The 19,780-nt window shown below is 42.0% G+C and overlaps 1 protein-coding gene and 1 long non-coding RNA gene across 4 annotated transcripts in view; one reads left to right on the forward strand and one right to left on the reverse strand.

Annotated features, from left to right (window-relative positions):
• Positions 1 to 649: 649 nt before the first annotated feature.
• On the forward strand, positions 650 to 2,225 carry LOC117511031. The gene is made up of 2 exons (XR_004560869.1): positions 650 to 1,411; positions 2,049 to 2,225. It is a non-coding gene; the product is annotated as an uncharacterized LOC117511031 (long non-coding RNA).
• A 78-nt stretch (positions 2,226 to 2,303) lies between these two features.
• Positions 2,304 to 19,780, reverse strand: part of LOC117511030 (protein FAM214B) — a 100,649-nt gene continuing 83,172 nt past the window's right edge. For all 3 annotated transcript variants that reach the window (XM_034170976.1, XM_034170975.1, XM_034170974.1), the window contains exons 4-10: positions 12,435 to 13,765; positions 9,149 to 9,207; positions 8,736 to 8,835; positions 7,855 to 8,013; positions 6,761 to 6,829; positions 5,438 to 5,643; positions 2,304 to 3,396 (exon numbers count right to left, since the gene is read on the reverse strand). In XM_034170976.1, the coding sequence (XP_034026867.1) occupies positions 3,243 to 3,396; positions 5,438 to 5,643; positions 6,761 to 6,829; positions 7,855 to 8,013; positions 8,736 to 8,835; positions 9,149 to 9,207; positions 12,435 to 13,607 (1,920 nt within the window). In that variant the 5' untranslated portion in view covers positions 13,608 to 13,765 and the 3' untranslated portion in view covers positions 2,304 to 3,242. The remainder of the gene's footprint in view (positions 3,397 to 5,437; positions 5,644 to 6,760; positions 6,830 to 7,854; positions 8,014 to 8,735; positions 8,836 to 9,148; positions 9,208 to 12,434; positions 13,766 to 19,780) is intronic.

The following is a 19,780-nucleotide window of genomic DNA, read 5'->3' on the forward strand; positions in this document are numbered from 1 at the left end:
CCCTAAATTGCTTCCAGCCTCAGCCCAATGAAATCAGAGCTGGCTAACATCAAGACGATCACTCAGCTGTAAAAACTTTAGCCAAAGCTATTAGTCAGCCCCTCAGAAGTGAGAGAATGTTCACACAAAGCAAAGTTTGGACAAACTAACTAACCCTTTTAGACATCAGCATGCAGACCAATATTGGCATCGGGGTGGGGCCTAAGAGGCAGCCGCTACCCAAACATCCACTTCACACAAACAGTTCAACTATTTTAAGACTTTACCTTGATCATATAGTTTGTGTGTGCATTTGGTTTTTTTGGTGGTTGTTTTTTTTAAGTAACCCAATCCCCGAACTGAAATTGGTGTGGTGCACGCGTTGCTTTTGGCTCGTTCATCCTCACCATCCCCTTGAGGGATCAGTTGGGGGAGGAGCACAGTCTGGGAACTCTGTGTTCAAGGGAGACAGAAAAGATGGATTTTTCTGCACCACATTTATCCTGTGGCAGAATTCAAGTTCAGTTAAAAATGAGATTCCCATGATTAAGCCAACAAACACATTCTATTTGCCAGGCGCAGAGTTTATTGTTTTAAATATACATAGATTTTTTTTTTTTTTTACCCATCTTAAATACCCCCACCCACCCTCACTGTCCCTCCCTCCCTCTTCTTTCCCCGTTTCTTCCCTGTCTCAGTTTTCTGTTTACTCCCCCTCTCCAACCCCAGAGAGAAAGCTCGTCTGGCTGAGAAAGGGAGACCCATGAATGACAATTCCTCAAAAAAGAAGAGCAACCAGCAAAGACTAACCAAAGGCCTCAAACAGACATCTGGATTTGAGTGTTAATGAACATTTTGTCAGCATAGACATGGCCGCCCGTGTTCAGCACTTAGCCATGGTGGCTAACATACACGTCTTCACCCGACCACATAACTTACCATCCTGTGAGAATGCATGTATCACACTGTTAGTCTTCTCTCAGAATATTTTGTCTGGGAAAATACAAGACTGTAATGTAAAACCTTTGAGTCCCTTCAGACCATGCCAAATGTCACTGTCACACATATTTTTAACAAGAGTGAAATATAATTGGAGCGGTGAACTCCAAGGGGATGCCCACGCTTCATGGGGCTGTGGCAGATAGACGGTTAGAGATGTGGGAATGGATGGTTTCCATACAGGTCCCAAGGATCTGTTGCTTTGTGGATGTGGTGAATTGTGGCACTAACATGCCCCAGACTTCACTTAATGAAACAAATTAACATTTCATTTTATCGTTTTCTCATTTGCTAAATGCACTACGAAAGAAGATGCTCAAGAGCATGTGACTAACAGCTTATTAAACTTGGGACAACAAGAATAATAATGTCACAGATGGGGTTACACTCATCTTGCATCAAAAACCAAAACCATAATACATTTGAATCCTGAGTAAAGGCACCTTGACACTCCACAAATTGAATCCCCACACTGCCGCGCAATTCCTCATGCCAATGCGTCCCGCTTTGTCCCGCTTGATGCCACACCAAATAAAATAATTTTGTAACCGATGATGCCTTTGCTCTCAGAACTTGGCTAATGAAGCCATCTCCCATCGCTCCCAGAATCACAGAGAAATTATCTACTGCTACAGGTTGCCTTGTGCGCATCGTGCACTGGAGAACACATTTGGAATCTTGTCTAAAAAGGTAATTATTTATGAACTATATATTGTAATGGACTGGTAAATAAGTAACATTTTCATTCCTTCTCATGAGTTTAGATAATGTATCTGTAAAGTTATGTTTATTATAGACGCAACATTTCATCACAATCATTCGTATACCCTGCACGCAATGACAGGCAGTATTTTCGAATAGGTTGTGCAATGTTCACGACTAGTTTACGCAAGTGCCACGAAATTAATGCGTGCCAGAAACTTTGAACATTAAGTTTTCTTTGCGCACTGGCACGCAGCCATGCGCAGTTCACACAGTGTACAACTGTTTACAACGCGTTTACTCAATGGCACACGAGACTACGTGCCAATGTGAGTATCAAATTTGTGCAAGTGTCAAGGTGCCTTAAGGTGTTTTATATATGTAGCTTAAGAAGCTTGTGTTAGCCTCCAGAGTTAAGTGCCGGACACTGACAGCCATTTTTATGCTAATATAATGTTTGCAATCCCAATGTTGGTGGAAGACTTTGGACATTTGTCAGTCCTATGATTTTCTGAGGAAATGTTCAACTCGAGTCTCCTGGCTGAAAAACACACTCTGTGCAGCATATTGCTTATTAAGACATTTGCGAAAATATAAATTTAAAAACAAAAACAAACCAACTATTTTCCATGTTTTTGTTCCACCATCAGACTGTCCATAAAGAAATCTTTTAAAAATAATAATAATAATAATAAAAAACAACAACAGCACAGTGTCCCTCAGTCTGGCTACATAAAATTTAACTCGCATCCTCTGCTATTCATAACAACAATAGGACCCTCCTGTTATTAGAAACTTATTCCTTAAACTTCAATGGATGCCCTGAATTTGGACAAATTACATATTGTATGGCTCAAAAAAAAAAAAAAAAATTAAATAAAAATCCGATCAATGTGGCTGGGCTCACGATCAGTCGTATAGCTCTGCTCAACTCCTCTATTCAGAAAATGTAATAGATAATAAAAAGGAGATATAATATCACCTTATTTAGCGGACAATCACAGATATGTTCTTTATCTCCCACATACAATTAAAAGTCGTGGTGTTACTGTTACTGATCTGGCACTGGTAGGTGTGGTGGGGGTGCAGGCAGAGTGAAGGACAGTGTAATGCATAACTAGAGGAAAACTCAGGTGTTAAATTCACAAGGCATGCATATTAACACTGAATTCAGAGATTCACCACCAGGACTGGTTGACTGTAGCTGTTATGTGCAATAGTCTATTTTCAGTGTGGTGCATGTATTATGTATCACAAAAACGCCACTTTTGACTGCATACATGCCAGACTGCTGATGTGTTGAAAGACTTTTAGAATTTTCTGTGAATAAGAAGTTCCAAAAATTGTTTGATTCAGAAACTTTTTCTTTCATAAACACACAGTTTCCCAGTGCAGGATAAATGCAGAAAAAGAGGCGCTTTTACAATAGTCAGAACTGAATGTGTGCATGTGGTTTGTCTCATCAAGTTCTTGTGTCCATCAATCCAACAGTCTGTCAGTTTCCCCTCCCTCCTCTCTTGGAAGCACAAGAGGGCCCGCGTTGGTGTTGGGTCAAACAAGGGTCACAAACGTGGGGAGTATTTAGGGTTTCTTGGCACCTCGGTGAAAGATTTCAGCTCGTAAGGGATCCCTGTGTCCACTTCAATGGGTTTACGGGAGAATAGCAGCCGGATATCATTGTGCAAGTAGATCTTCCCAGATTTGGAGCTCTGGAATCTGAGTGTCGAAGAAGAAAGAGTGGTATTACAAAAAAACAACAATTGAAAAGTATTTATCCAGATACTTTTATGTTAACTAAGAAGAAATATACGTTTAATTTAAAACATTACTGCAGATCCACACAAATGTTTATTTTTGACGTCATAAATATACTCAACAAAAATATAAATGCAACACTTTTGGTTTTGCTCCCATTTTGTATGAGATGAACTCAAAGATCTAAAACTTTTTCCACATACACAATATCACCATTTCCCTCAAATATTGTTCACAAACCAGTCTAAATCTGTGATAGTGAGCACTTCTCCTTTGCTGAGATGATCCATCCCACCTCACAGGTGTGCCATATCAAGATGCTGATTAGACACCATGATTAGTGCACAGGTGTGCCTTAGACTGCCCACAATAAAAGGCCACTCTGAAAGGTGCAGTTTTGTTTTATTGGGGGGGATACCAGTCAGTATCTGGTGTGACCACCATTTGCCTCATGCAGTGCAACACATCTCCTTCGCATAGAGTTGATCAGGTTGTCAATTGTGGCCTGTGGAATGTTGGTCCACTCCTCTTCAATGACTGTGCGAAGTTGCTGGATATTGGCAGGAACTGGTACACGCTGTCGTATACGCCGGTCCAGAGCATCCCAAACATGCTCAATGGGTGACATGTCCGGTGAGTATGCCGGCCATGCAAGAACTGGGACATTTTCAGCTTCCAAGAATTGTGTACAGATCTTTGCAACATGGGGCCGTGCATTATCCTGCTGCAACATGAGGTGATGTTCTTGGATGGCACAACAATGGGCCTCAGGATCTCGTCACGGTATCTCTGTGCATTCAAAATGCCATCAATAAATTGCACCTGTGTTCTTCGTCCATAACAGACGCCTGCCCATACCATAACCCCACCGCCACCATGGGCCACTCGATCCACAACATTGACATCAGAAAACCGCTCACCCACACGACACCACACACGCTGTCTGCCATCTGCCCTGAACAGTGTGAACCGGGATTCATCCGTGAAGAGAACACCTCTCCAACGTGCCAAATGCCAGCGAATGTGAGCATTTGCCCACTCAAGTCGGTTACGACGACGAACTGGAGTCAGGTTGAGACCCCGATGAGGACGACGAGCATGAAGATGAGCTTCCCTGAGATGGTTTCTGACAGTTTGTGCAGAAATTCTTTGGTTATGCAAACCGATTGTTCCAGCAGCTGTCCGAGTGGCTGGTCTCAGACGATCTTGGAGGTGAACATGCTGGATGTGGAGGTCCTGGGCTGGTGTGGTTACACGTGGTCTGAGGTTGTGAGGCTGGTTGGGTGTACTGCCAAATTCTCTGAAACGCCTTTGGAGACGGCTTATGGTAGAGAAATGAACATTCAATACACGAGCAACAGCTCTGGTTGACATTCCGGCTGTCAGCATGCCAATTGCATGCTCCCTCAAATCTTGCGACATCTGTGGCATTGTGCTGTGTGATAAAACTGCACCTTTCAGAGTGGCTTTTTATTGTGGGCAGTCTAAGGCACACCTGTGCACTAATCATGGTGTCTAATCAACATCTTGATATGGCACACCTGTGAGGTGGGATGGATTATCTCAGCAAAGGAGAAGTGCTCACTATCACAGATTTAGACTGGTTTGTGAACAATATTTGAGGGAAATGGTGATATTGTGTATGTGGAAAAAGTTTTAGATCTTTGAGTTCATCTCATACAAAATGGGAGCAAAACCAAAAGTGTTGCGTTTATATTTTTGTTGAGTGTACATGAAATATATAATATAAATACATGAAACCTTTTTTTTTTTTTTTTTATCATTTTTCAGGTGTACAATGAATATTTTTGCAGACTGGTCACATTGGCTTCATTTTTCAGTACTGGAGGCTGTCACTTGATAGCAACACCATAATGTGAATGACAACAGTGACACACTGAGATGCATCATTGCAAAATTAAAACATGTTCCCACAGGCAAACATGTCAATGAAACCGTTTTTTAAATTGTAATGTGCATGCACTTGAAAGCTAAGCCTCACCTGAGATGTATCAGGTAGCAAAGAATCTTCTTTCTGTCTTGTGCTCCACCTCCTGGAGAACCTCCGCCTTTCCCCTCAACAGCCTCCTCTACAGGCACCAAGAAGATTCGGTGGCGCAGGAAGGTCATGTGATTGACAGGCATGTCACTAAAGTTGTAGGTCACCAGGAACATCTTCACCACAGTTTTATTGGGGTTAAATAAGGTCTGTGTGCAAATCAAACCAAAGAACAGTTAAGTATTTGAAAATATCACAGCTGGAAAAACTTTTCAGTCTAAACTCAAAACAGTCGTGTTACACATTTTTATTTCCTACAAGTTAACAGAGATTCACCAGGTATCTTTCAACAGATATTGAAGTCACATAAAATAATCATAATGCATTGTTTTTGTGTCTGTCACTTTAAATGAAAATGAGCTGCGCCTCACCACCCCACTCTCTGAAGAGAGGGAGGCATGTCTCTGTGACATGCAAATGGAAGTCTAAAGTGAACCCTGTCAGCCATAAATTTTGTTGATGCTGTATCTTTACATTCTACATGCATATTGCAACTCTGTGCACATATAGTGGGGCTGTTGAGCATAAGAATTGTGCACAAAATGAAAGAAGCATGATATTTTCAGGATTTGCGCTTGATGACATAAGCTGAGGCGTTCACAGTTTGACCCCTGGGGTCAGCTAGAGGTCCATGTTCATAGGTCTGTTCTTTTGCCTGGTTCATATTTACATATAATTGTTTGATAAACACAAAGGAGCTGTACATTTTATATTTATACTGACCAAAATGTGGGATCTTTTCAAGCGACCTTGATATTTGACCCTTAAGAGTGACTGTTATTGACCTCTGGGGGTATTGGACATATCAGAAATGACTTTTTCATGCTCAGAAACATGGAAATATACATTTAGTTGACATTTCCATCACATTTAGCTCCTAAGACAATTTCTAATTTAATACATAGAAATTTCATATCCTACAGGTCAATGACCTCTAGCTGACCCCAGGGATCAAACTGCGAATGCCTCCACATCTTAAATCAAAGCTTATGTCATCAAGAGCAAACCCTGAAAGTTTCATGCTTCTTTCATTTTGTGCACAATTCTTATGATAATCAGAGCTTAACAGCCCCACTAATACAATTCCAGAGATTAATTTACTACCCCACAAAATTAACATTTTCAAAAGAAAAGACATTGTAATAACAGTTATATCCTAGTAAATATGAGGGTCTTTAATGTCACAACAGCATAAAATCAGAACTGATGAATGGGACAGACACACTAAAGAAAACACGACAACATAGAGGTAAATTATTCTCTCACCACTTGAATGGTCCCTGCTTTGGGTATGCTGTATCCTTTCTTTCCAAGAGGTTCAAGGGATATCACCCCCTGGAAGAGATAGACAGATTGACAGATGAACATGGAGACAGGAGACATTAATAATAATTATACAATTAAAAATGGTTAGTAATAGTCTTATATTCCTAGCAGAGTGCTTCAGGATCAACTTCAGGATGGTCAGTGCAAGTTTACAATATTCTTTTAAATAATATCTGAATCCCTTTTTAAATATTTCTGCTTCAATTTTACAAAGTAGATGCATTTTGTAATGCAGCTATAGATATAAGAATAATGCTAAAATAACTACTGTAGTTGCAAAGTAGTGATATAAGGAGTCATGTTAACAATTCTAATAATAAGTAGAAAAAAAGGAAATCTAAATTTAGACACCTGTCAATCACCACTTAAGTGAAGTTTCCAGTTACGGGATTTGTCAAAACCCACCATCTGGACCATCACTGGCCACTTGGCTCAGTAAAATGCTCAGCAGGTTGTCATGACACAGTCACAATGCTGTATCTACATCACAGCAGTGTCCCCAGATCAACACCACCCCCCACCCCCCACCAAGACCTCATCTAGACCTGACAAAACATCAGCAAGTGTCACGACTTACTGTCATCATGTCAACACAAAACATCTGAAATACATTATGGTGTCCATTTCGTGTCTGTTGAGCATTCTGTGGCTGCCCCCCTGCCCTCTCCAAACCGCCACATTTGCCAAGAATACTCATGATTGAGTAAGATACTGTTCCGAACCAATAAACTGTCACAATGTCAAACAGTGAACAATTTCAAACAACAGTTTGGTGCATTGTGAGTCTTCTTGGCCCATGATGACACATCAAGCTTTAACCAACATCAGTAAGACAAAAAGACTCATCAAGTCTTACAGTTTGGCACACATCAGCACCTTTTCATATTTGTTTAGACTAAGATCTAAATAAGAATTTTACAGAATTTAGAATTTTGGATTATGTGTTATGATTTTTGAGTGTTTGTCATTTTGCTCGTAAACAACATTGTTTGGTTTATGGTTTAAAGGTTCACAAAGAACACACACACACTGACCAGAAAGGGTGAGGGGGCGCTGTGCTCTGAGATGTCATAGTATGTAACCTGCACAGGCAGGGTGACGTGCTGTGGGCAGTAGGAGCCACTAGCACCGATCTCTGCTGTGAAGCCTTCGATCTGTCCTGATGGGGAGAAACGTCTCTTCAGCATGGACTCCTGAAACACAAGGGACAAAGAAAAGTGTACACAGTTAAGTTTTGTTTTGTTTTTTTAAATACCCCATTCTCCCATCAGAGGCCCCAGAGACAAAATTCTGCCTGAAGAGGGGGTGGACCCTCACAATCATGGCCAATATCGTGTACATCAGAATGCCAATTTCAATAAAATGTCCAATTTCATCACAAACAAAAAATATGTCACAAATAACTCACCTGATTCTGCCCATTTTTGTCCTTTTCTCATTCATTAAATGTATTCCGTGTAATTTCATTTAATTTCAGGTGGGTGTTTAACCAACTTTCTTCAAAAAGGGGGTGCACTGATGCTTGGCCCTGGGCCCTCCGATGGGCAAACGGCGTATAAACACCATTAAACTTGAGTGTTATCACGGCTTCTGTTTAAGTTCTGCACTCCTAACAGAAGTACACTTTACCAAAATTCCACCTTTCATCGATCACTGTAACTGAACAGAGAAACTAAAGATGCATGCCGGAAGACACAGTGCCACACTGTCGTGTAATTACAGACCAACATGATGGTTTTGTTCAGTCTTTACAAAAATAGTCACACAATCACAGCAACTGCACAGCAACTGAGGTTCTGATAATATTTTCAGCTATCTCAGTGTCTTGATAACATTTAAATGTCCTGGGGTATTTTGACATTTGGGTCTTCTGAAATAATTTGAAACATATGTTTTACAGAGGTAGAGTTTCTACCTCAAAATTTCCCAGCAAGGATTTGCTGACAGAAGATGAAGGCCGACTGGAACATGTGGAGCGACCGCTGTCTGTGTGCCTGCTGCTCCGCAGTTGACGACTACACAAGACCACAAACACACAGCAGACAAGGGGTTAGTGGTCAACATTATGCTAATTTTTGATCTGACCAACATGTCCCATTCCTCTTCGTGCCCAGATATAAAACTCTTTAATTTAGTAAATTAAACACACCCCGTTTCACTGTGTTTATTTTCTTGCACTTGCTGGGCTGGCTGTCATACCGATCTTCAACTGTGCATACAGTTTAAGAAACACTCACACAACACATCTCCTGTAACGCTGTACATTTTTAGCCCTATCCTTTTTAAATATATACACATCAAATTTATTTGCAACTTTGTCAAACTCACCTTTTTGTCCGCAGTGCACTTTTCAGCCGTCTTCCTGATCTAGTGCAATCTGTGGCACTCTGCAAACACAAAACAAAACCAATGATATTCTCTTCACTAATGTTCCAAACTGTATCAACATGCACATCTATGTGTACAGAAAAACCTGCCTTCAACATACATAATAAAGTTTTCTGTACGTTACAAAATTGTTGAAATAAAGGATGGATTTTTACTATGTGTAACGTGTTTTTAATGTTTGCTTTTACTTACTGGGCACTGATTATTCAGTGTTGTATCACACAAACACCCATGCCCCGTTTCCAGACTGCTGCTCATTGTACAGGCCACAAAACTCACAGGTGGGTCATCACCAGCCAATCCTACGGCAGTTGGTAGGCGTTTGCATATAACTAACCTTTCCATCATTGGTATTAGCTAATCTTCAGTAATGTAGGCTCTCTACAGAGCGTGAGGCTCTTTGTCAGCTTGTAACATCATTCTTGATAAAAGCCACAGACAGCATTTTGGAATAGCATCCCGTCATTCTTTTTGTTGGCTCTTGAAGCTTTCTCCTTCAAATTTACTCAATCAACATCATCATTTAAAAACTATTTCCTCTTTCTCGTACCTCTTGATTTCCATTCCTATACTGTGCCATTTATCTATTCCCAACTGCGCTTTGCTCTGCGTAAGCTAAAAACACATCTACCAGCAATGATGCCACTGCTGCATGAAAGCTAACTCGTGAAATGGTGAGCCCCATTAGCAAACTCCCATTCCCACAAACAAATGTGCACAAAGACACACACGCACATTCACATACACAAACTCAAAGTACTTTCTGGCCTGCCTGTGTTCAAATATGACCAATTCCCTTCCAGAAGCACTTTTAAGCATGGTGTGCATGTATGCCCCCGGCTCGTGCACGAGGACAAACAACAGACGCTCCTGCTGTGAGCTTTATTCTGGATTTACTCTGTGTGTTCCAGCAAGGTATGGTAATGAGCCAGACATCACTCCATTCGCTTGAACCTCTTCATCCACTCTGTCTTGATTTATCCACGAGATTATTATTCAGCACTGTCAAAGCTCACATATAGCTTGTATTCAATCACCAACTTCCAAATACACATTGCATATATAATGTTTTAGATGTCAATGCGGTCTCACACTGTGCCATTTGCATGCAAATGGCACATGCTGTGTAATTATGTACACTACAAAAAGACAGTGACCTTACACACCTTATTAATACATTTAAAAGAAACAAGTGTTCTCGATTATCATTTAGCCTAACTACTTTTGATAAGACATAATGATTGGCAATTTTGGTACCTCTATAGATTTTACCATTTTATAGCCATATTCAGTGTCCAATTCACTGAATAACATTTGCTTTGATAACAACTATTTATACTTTTGACCAAGTGAACTGTCCTTTTTTTTAAAAAATTTTGCATTATTTTTGACAGAACGTATGATGTAGCCATTCTACATGTGATTGTTGGCAATCTAAGCCACTACACTGACAACTTACAACAGGCAACAATACACTATAGATATACAGGTAGCTAGTGTTAGTCAAATGAAAAATTGTTTGTGCTTCCATAAAAGCAGATATTTTTAGTGCTTACTTCATGTTTCACCCATTTAATCAACAAATTAAGGACTAAATTAACTTTTTGCATCATGTCAAAACATCTTAATCACAGTAAACCATGACAACTATTTCTGCAGTGACTAACTCACTAGCTAAACAGCTGGGTGAACTACCATGATATGATTGACAGCATTACTTTTGGATTTTTTTCCTCAATATAACTAAAAACAGCTCATTTTATTCATAAAATACAGACTTAAACTAGGATGTCTGTACATTAACTGTCTTACAAATACTACTAAAAATTTATTTTATAGATGACAATGTTGGGAACACCCCATTGGCAAAGTTAGTAATTTATAGTAGATTGCCCAGATGAACACAGGTATTGCATGGTGCCTCAATCTTATCACCCTATTCAATCTACTGTATTCAAGACAATAATATCTCCATTTAGTATTAGAATTTCCTACCAATGGCTAGTACAGGCTGGGCTTAAGGACGCCACAGAGGCTCTGATCATGGCAGCACAAGATCAGGCCCTGAGCACTAGCTCTACGGAGGCAGAGGTCTACCATAGCAGAGAGGGCAGGAAGTGCAGGCAGTGCAAAGATGCCCCTGAGAGAGTCCAGCATATAGGGATAGGGTGCAAGATGTAAGCTGATACAGTATACAAAGAGAAGCACAACCAAATAGCTGGAATAATGAACAGGAACATCTCTGCTGAATTTGGACTGGAAATACCAAAGTCCAAGTGGGTAACACCCCCAAAGGTGGTTGAAAACAACAGAGCTAAATTGCTGTGGGACTTCAAGTTCTCGACAGACAAATGGGTGCTGTCCAACCAAGCAGACACAGTAGTAGTAGTTGAGAATGAGCAGAACAGGGCAGCTGTGGTAGATGAGGCATTTCCAAGTGATAGCAACATCACAAAGAAAGGGCATGAAAAGATCAAAAAGTACCACGGGCTGAAGGAAACACACCAAATACGTTGAAGGTAAAGGCCACAGTGGGCCCAGTGGTAACCTGAGCTCTCAGGGCTATGACCCCCAAACTGGTATAATGACTCCAGCAGATTCCAGGTGCAATATCTAAGGTCTCTGCCCAGAAGAGTGCAGTCTTAGGAACAGCTAAAAAATACTGCACAGTACATTCATACTGCCAGGACTCTGGTAGAGGACCTGAGCCTGAGGGAGACACAGGATATGTGAGGGATATGTGCGTATTGCCAAAACGGTAAAGCTTTAGGAGCACTGTATCAGCCATTCTCTCTCTAAACAATTTTCTTCATTATCATCTGTATAACAGTTACAAGGGTTTCAAGTAGATATTAAGTCTGAGCCCTCACCTACAAATCCAGAGCATCTCACTTAATGTCAGTTACCCAGAGAACATACTGTGAGCTTTGTCATAGCAACAGTTCCAGTATTTTTATTATTGCTGTTCCATTTATATGCTGAAAGTGGCCAAAGTTGAGTGAGACACCTGTTGACACTTGTAATCCACATGCATTCAGGGTGTTGTGGAATAAAATAAATAAATTGTTTTTCTGCCAAAAATGAGAAAGATCATACAATGCCAATATTATCAACCGCTGCCTTGGTGAATTAGCTGACATTCAGTAAATTCCCTTTATGGTTTATAGTTTTCACTATGATATTGTGAATTATGAATGTGCATGTGTGTGCGTGTTTGTACGCATACCTTAGGCCAATCCCGTGATGAAGGCAGCAGGTGGTTCCAGTATGGGGCAGCTTTAGCATCAGTACTGCGACAGGAGGCTGGTCCAAGTCCTGAGGTTAGCACTGACAGCCTGGTCCTCTTGGAGGTGGAAGGACCCTCATCTTCTGAACATGACTCCCCTGTATCGCTTGGGGACAGCAGCTTCTTTTTAGCTGGCCAGTGGCCTCCACAGGTCAGGCGAAGGCCATTACAGATTGGGGTCTTCTCCCATGTGGCAAGTCCACTAGAGGAGGAGGCAACCTGGGTAGCACTTCGTTCAGGTGGGGAAGATTCTAGCCCAGCTTCCCATTCTGTAGCCTCCCCTGGTTCTTGCAGCTCTGTGTGATGTGGAGGTGAGAAAGGGCCTGGGGGACTAGTGGGGCTGGCAGGGCTGGGTGTTTCATATGTGGACATCTCATAAAGGTATGAGCTGGGCTGTCCTCCAGATGATCCATTGCTACAGTTGTCATTTCCAGGGCTACCTAGTGAGTAAGTGGGAGTGCGCCCCCCATTAGGTGGCTCAGTCCTGGCCAAGTTGCCCAAGGTATGTCCCTGGTCACAAAGATGCCCAATTGGGTCACCCTTTGAGTATGATTTAGGTGAGAGAGGAGCAAATATATCTGGAACTGGCCTGTCATGATTGTGCTGGGCTGGACGACGGGAGGGGTTGTGGTTTGGAGAAAGAGGTGGAGATCTGGGTGATCTCCCCCCCTCATAGTCTCTGTGCTCCAGCTGCGTGCAAGAGTATACAGAACCAAACCCAGCAGAGCCCATTCCTAACCCCATGCCCACACCTGAGGTTGGTGCTGGCCCAAATAACATCCCTCCAGGGTCTGATGAGTCCACCACATGAGGGCGTTTATGAGTCAACAGGGGCTCCTCTAGCCCTCTTTTCACACATGACCGGACAGGCCTTTGTTGAGCATCAATCTGAGATTCTGTGGAGGTAGAAAATCCCCCCAACTGGGAGAAGATGGAAAGCTGGTAGATCTTTTGGAGACACAGTTCTTCCGGGCCAAAGTGCTTGGCAGCCCCAGGTCTGACTCCAGGGTCTGGGCCCTGTGCAGGGGCTGTAGGTGGAGGGAGATCACCCTCTTGGGCTGGAAGCTCTAATGGAGCCTTTTTGTGGGCTAGCTCCACATGAATGTGCCGCATGGCTTCTATGCTGATGAAAGAAGTGTCTTGACTAATTTTTGTGCAACAGGGTCCTTAAAATTGACAAGAGGCAGAGTAAGATGTTCCACAAGAAGTTCTAAAGATCTTTCTGTGATGATGCCACCAAGCATGAATCCAGAAACTGAGCCATGTGGCACCTGCAACAGAGAATATGGAGTATTACAAAGACAGAGATGCAAAGCTACACAATTTCACAAGTATTGTACATTTGTTTCTAATAATAGCAGCTGTAATGTGAAAATCAATCATGAGAAAAGTACAATCGTGGAGGCACTGAAAAGTGAGTTTTTCATCAAGTTTTTTGCCATTTTTATTTTGTTGTTGCAGTCTTCTTTTAACTTCTTTGTAGAACAGAATTCCTCCACAATTGTCACAATACACATCCACAGTGACACACTGTACTCCGTCAAAGTCTTTAGCACTCCAGTGTCTCCACATAAAAGGTACTGGTGGTATTTATTACCTGGTAACAGCATTGGGCTTGGACAGAAAAAAAATGTAGCTGAGTGTCTCCCAACTGAAGGATATATAATGTGGACAAAACCTATTGCAACTGGTTAACTTTGCATTAGATCAATCGAAAAACAATCTTTTATTTGTCTATGTAATATCCCAAAGATGTGTCTGCCACCTGCTGGATAGATTATGGGACATTAAGAATAGCTGTGGTTGAATTTACATGTACGAGGTCTGTTAGAAAAGTATCCAACCTTTTTATTTTTTCAAAAACCTGATGGATTTGAATCGTGTGCTTGCATGAGCCAACCTTGAACCTTCGAGCGCATGCGTGATTTTTTTCACGCCTGTCGGTTGCGTCATTTGCTTGTAAGCAGCCTTTGTGTGAGGATGGGTGGAGTCTCTCGTGGTTTTTTCTTTGCAAGGAAATGGCGGAACGACTGGAGCAGCAGGACTGCATCAAATTTTGCCAGAAACTGGGCAACAGCCAGGTGGAAACCATTCGGATTATTCAGATGGCTTTCGGTGACGATCCTGTGGGCATCACACAGATTAAGGAGCGGTACAACCGGTTTAAAGACCACACAACGGTGGAGAGCGCCACGCTCCGGGCGGCCATCAACATGCTGAAATGACCAGATCATTTCCAAAGTGAACACTGTAGTGATGTGGGACCATCGTGTGACTATCTGAGAAATTGCGGAAGAGGTGGACATCAGCACTTTTTCGGCACATTCCACTGTGACAGAAGATTTGGCCATGAAAAGAGTTGCAGCGAAATTCATCGGCACGAAGCTGATGGCGCAGCAAAAGCGCCTCCGTGATGAAGTCTCATAGGACATGCTGTGACATGCCCAGCTCTTCCACAATTTGTAAGATTCAGACGGCTTTCGGTGGCTTTTCAGTCGTGTGACTATCCAAGAAATTGTGGACAAGGTGATACATATATATATATACATATATATATATATGCAGTGTTGCCACAGTTACTTTGAAAAAGTAATCCAATTACTGATTACTCCTTGAAAAAAGTAACTTAGTTACTTTACTGATTACTCAATTGTAAAAGTAACTATGTTAGATTACTAGTTACTTTTTAGTTACTTTCCCCAGGTGCCGACAACAACCCACCTCAACATGACAATGATACCTGTTTTGCCAAAACTTACTTTATAGTCACCCTTTCTTGACTTCAATGAAAATAAATACTAAAAAGTAAAATAAAGACCTCTTTCTTGACCTCATATTTAACTGTTGACAGCACTGTAACAGTAAAACTTGCAATTTCGAACCTACATTGTTTATAAATGTAACTATTAAATTCATTCTAGCATTTTTCTAACATTTAAATTCTCTCTAAATATTTTACTTGTCGAAATTAATATTATTTTAAGTAGTATTAGTAGTTGTAGTAAAAAAAGGCTTCAAAACTGGACCTTTAATCTAGGGGTGTTGTGAGGGGGGCACATCCTTGCCCCACGACCCCATTCCATCTGGATTCGCCCCTGCTTTGGCGTTTGAGCACAAAGAATGGATAACATTTATTTATGCAGAAAACATGACCAGATTTACACATAAGAAAGTTTTATTGCGTTTTCACATCATATGGTCCTCAGAAAGAGAGTTTAGGTGCATTTGAGTGGAAAATAGTGTTAGTTGTTGACGCGTCGCGGAGGATCAGCTGTTTTAACATGCAGATACGGAGCGGCTCAGCTCAGCTATAAATAAAGGAGGAAAAAGGTATAAAAATGTCTTTGTAAAGCTCAGTGCAGGTGTGCTGATCACCGTGCTTTAAGAGGCGACGACGAGTCGAGCAGCTGCAAAAAACCGTGGATGAATAGCTCACAGCTCGCTTAAAGTGGGCAGTTCAGTCGAACCCCGACCTCCTGCTCACGGACCAAGTTTAATGCTGCTATCGACCCACAATGAAAAATAATAGTAACGCACAGTGACATGGAGAAGTAACTTTAATCTGATTACTGATTTGGAAAGATTAACGCGTTAGATTACTCGTTACTAAAAAAAAGTGGTCAGATTAAAGTAACGCGTTACCGGCATCACTGGATATATATATACATACATATATATACATATATATACATACGTACATACACATACATATACATACATACATATACATACATACACGAGGTCTATTAGATAATAAACCGACCCTTTTTTTTTTTTTTAACTATATGGATTTGAATGACGTGCGATTACACCAATCATGCTTGAACCCTCGTGCGCATGCGTGAGTTTTTTCACGCGCGTCGGTGACGTCATTTCCCTGTGGGCAGGCCTTGAGTGAGATGTGGTCCCACCCTCTTGGCTGAATTCCTTTGTTTCACACGCTGCTCGAGACGGTGCGCGTTGCTTTATCAAAAATTTTTCTGGACCTGTGAGGAATATCCGAGTGGACACTATTCGAGAAATTAAGCTGGTTTTCGGTGAAAAGTTTAACGGCTGATGAGAGATTATGGGGTGTTTCTGTCGGTGTAAGGACTTCCCACGCAGCGGGACGTCGTGCAGCGCTTCCAGGCGCCGTCGTCGGCCTGTTTCGACCTGAAAACTTCCTAATTTAAGGCTTAATTCACCCAGGACGTCGTGAGAGAACAGATAAGATTCAGAAGAGGCCGGCATGAGGACTTTATGCGGACATTCCACTGTTTAAGGACAATTTTTAATGAAAGACGTGCGCGCAAATTCGCCGAGTCGTTTCCGTGACGACTCGGCAAATCTGTGTGCGCCGCGACAGGAAAAACACCTCCGTGTTGAAAACCATTTGTAAAATTCAGGCGGCTTTTGATGGCTTTCAACAAGTGAGTAATTGAGAAATTGTTTAACAGCTTGGGCATGTTCCAACTGGCCTGTTAAGGTTTCCAACGGAGGTGTTTTTCCCGTCGCGACCCCCTGCGGTCGGGTCCAGCCCGACATGCGACTCTGCCCGCACGTTCTTCCATTACAAAATGTCCGTTAACAATGGAATGTCGGAATAAACTCCTCATGCCAACTTATTCTGAAAGTTCTCTGTTCTCTGACGACTTACTGGGTCAACAGAGCCTGAAATGTGGAAGTTTTCAACTTGAAATGGCGAGACGCTGCCGCCTCGAAGCGCAGATCGCCGTCAGGCGCCGTGGGCCGTCCTTACGGCAACACTACCAGACCAAAATCTCTCATCAGCCGTTAAAATTTTTACAGAAAACCAGCTGAATTTATCGAATGGTGTCCACTCAGTTGTGCCTTACAGTTTTTAAAAAAATTTGATCAAACAAAGCAGCAGTCTCTGAGCCATTCCTAAACAATGAAAAAAATCGACGAGAGGGTGGGCGACTCCTCACTCAAAGACTGCCCACAGGCGAATGACGTAACCGACAGGCGTGAAAAAACTCTTGCATGCCCACGAGGGTTCAAGCATGTCTGATGTAATCACACGTGATTCAAATCCATATGGTTTTTGAAAAAAATAATAAGGTTGGATACTTTTCTAATAGACCTCGTATATACATATACACATACATATTTCGCAGACTCTTGCTTGCCTCTACTGGTGGTTGGCTCTCACTGCGGTATTGTATCACTTCCTGTTCCGGAGCACAGCGGTGTTTTTCTGTATCTGTTAGCTGTTTAATCTGCGCAGTTAGATTGATCTAGTTATCTAGATTACGATTTGTTTCCCAGTGTAATCTTTACGTGCCTTAACTAAAGCACTCCTTCTGCTGAATCACCTCTAAATTATTTACACATTATTCACTTTGCGTGTTTTTAGGAATCCGCTAGCTTAGCGTAGCTACTAGCTCTTAGCCGATTTAGCATGGCGGCTTCTCCTGTCTCTCCCGCACTTTTCTGCTCTGGGTGTGAAATGTTTAGTTATTCCTCGGCCCCCTTTAGCAGTAACGGTACTTGTAATAAGTGTAGCTTATTCGTAGCTTTGGAGGCCAGGCTGGGCGAATTGGAGACTCGGCTCCGCACCGTGGAAAATTCTACAGTTAGCCAGGCCCCTGTAGTCGGTGCGGACCAAGGTAGCTTAGCCGCCGTTAGTTCCCCCCTGGCAGATCCCGAGCAGCCGGGAAAGCAGGCTGACTGGGTGACTGTGAGGAGGAAGCGTAGCCCTAAACAGAAGCCCCGTGTACACCGCCAACCCGTTCACATCTCTAACCGTTTTTCCCCACTCGACGACACACCCGCCGAGGATCAAACTCTGGTTATTGGCGACTCTGTTTTGAGAAATGTGAAGTTAGCGACACCAGCAACCATAGTCAATTGTCTTCCGGGGGCCAGAGCAGGCGACACTGAAGGAAATTTGAAACTGCTGGCTAAGGCTAAGCGTAAATTTGGTAAGATTGTAATTCACGTCGGCAGTAATGACACCCGGTTACGCCAATCGGAGGTCACTAAAATTAACATTAAATCGGTGTGTAACTTTGCAAAAACAATGTCGGACTCTGTAGTTTTCTCTGGGCCCCTCCCCAATCGGACCGGGAGTGACATGTTTAGCCGCATGTTCTCCTTGAATTGCTGGCTGTCTGAGTGGTGTCCAAAAAATGAGGTGGGCTTCATAGATAATTGGCAAAGCTTCTGGGGAAAACCTGGTCTTGTTAGGAGAGACGGCATCCATCCCACTTTGGATGGAGCAGCTCTCATTTCTAGAAATCTGGCCAATTTTCTTAAATCCTCCAAACCGTGACTATCCAGGGTTGGGACCAGGAAGCAGAGTTGTAGTCTTACACACCTCTCTGCAGCTTCTCTCCCCCTGCCATCCCCTCATTACCCCATCCCCGTAGAGACGGTGCCTGCTCCCAGACTACCAATAACCAGCAAAAATCTATTTAAGCATAAAAATTCAAAAAGAAAAAATAATATAGCACCTTCAACTGCACCACAGACTAAAACAGTTAAATGTGGTCTATTAAACATTAGGTCTCTCTCTTCTAAGTCCCTGTTGGTAAATGATATAATAATTGATCAACATATTGATTTATTCTGCCTAACAGAAACCTGGTTACAGCAGGATGAATATGTTAGTTTAAATGAGTCAACACCCCCGAGTCACACTAACTGTCAGAATGCTCGTAGCACGGGCCGGGGCGGAGGATTAGCAGCAATCTTCCATTCCAGCTTATTAATTAATCAAAAACCCAGACAGAGCTTTAATTCATTTGAAAGGTTGTCTCTTAGTCTTGTCCATCCAAATTGGAAGTCCCAAAAACCAGTTTTATTTGTTATTATCTATCGTCCACCTGGTCGTTACTGTGAGTTTCTCTGTGAATTTTCAGACTTTTTGTCTGACTTAGTGCTTAGCTCAGATAAGATAATTATAGTGGGCGATTTTAACATCCACACAGATGCTGAGAATGACAGCCTCAACACTGCATTTAATCTATTATTAGACTCTATTGGCTTTGCTCAAAAAGTAAATGAGTCCACCCACCACTTTAATCATATCTTAGATCTTGTTCTGACTTATGGTATGGAAATAGAACACTTAACAGTATTCCCTGAAAACTCCCTTCTGTCTGATCATTTCTTAACATTTACATTTACTCTGATGGACTACCCAGCAGTAGGGAATAAGTTTCATTACACTAGAAGTCTTTCAGAAAGCGCTGTAACTAGGTTTAAGGATATGATTCCTTCTTTATGTTCTCTAATGCCATATAACAACACAGTGCAGAGTAGCTACCTAAACTCTGTAAGGG

This window comes from Thalassophryne amazonica, chromosome 5 (genome assembly GCF_902500255.1).
Source record: "Thalassophryne amazonica chromosome 5, fThaAma1.1, whole genome shotgun sequence".
NCBI lineage: Eukaryota > Metazoa > Chordata > Actinopteri > Batrachoidiformes > Batrachoididae > Thalassophryne > Thalassophryne amazonica.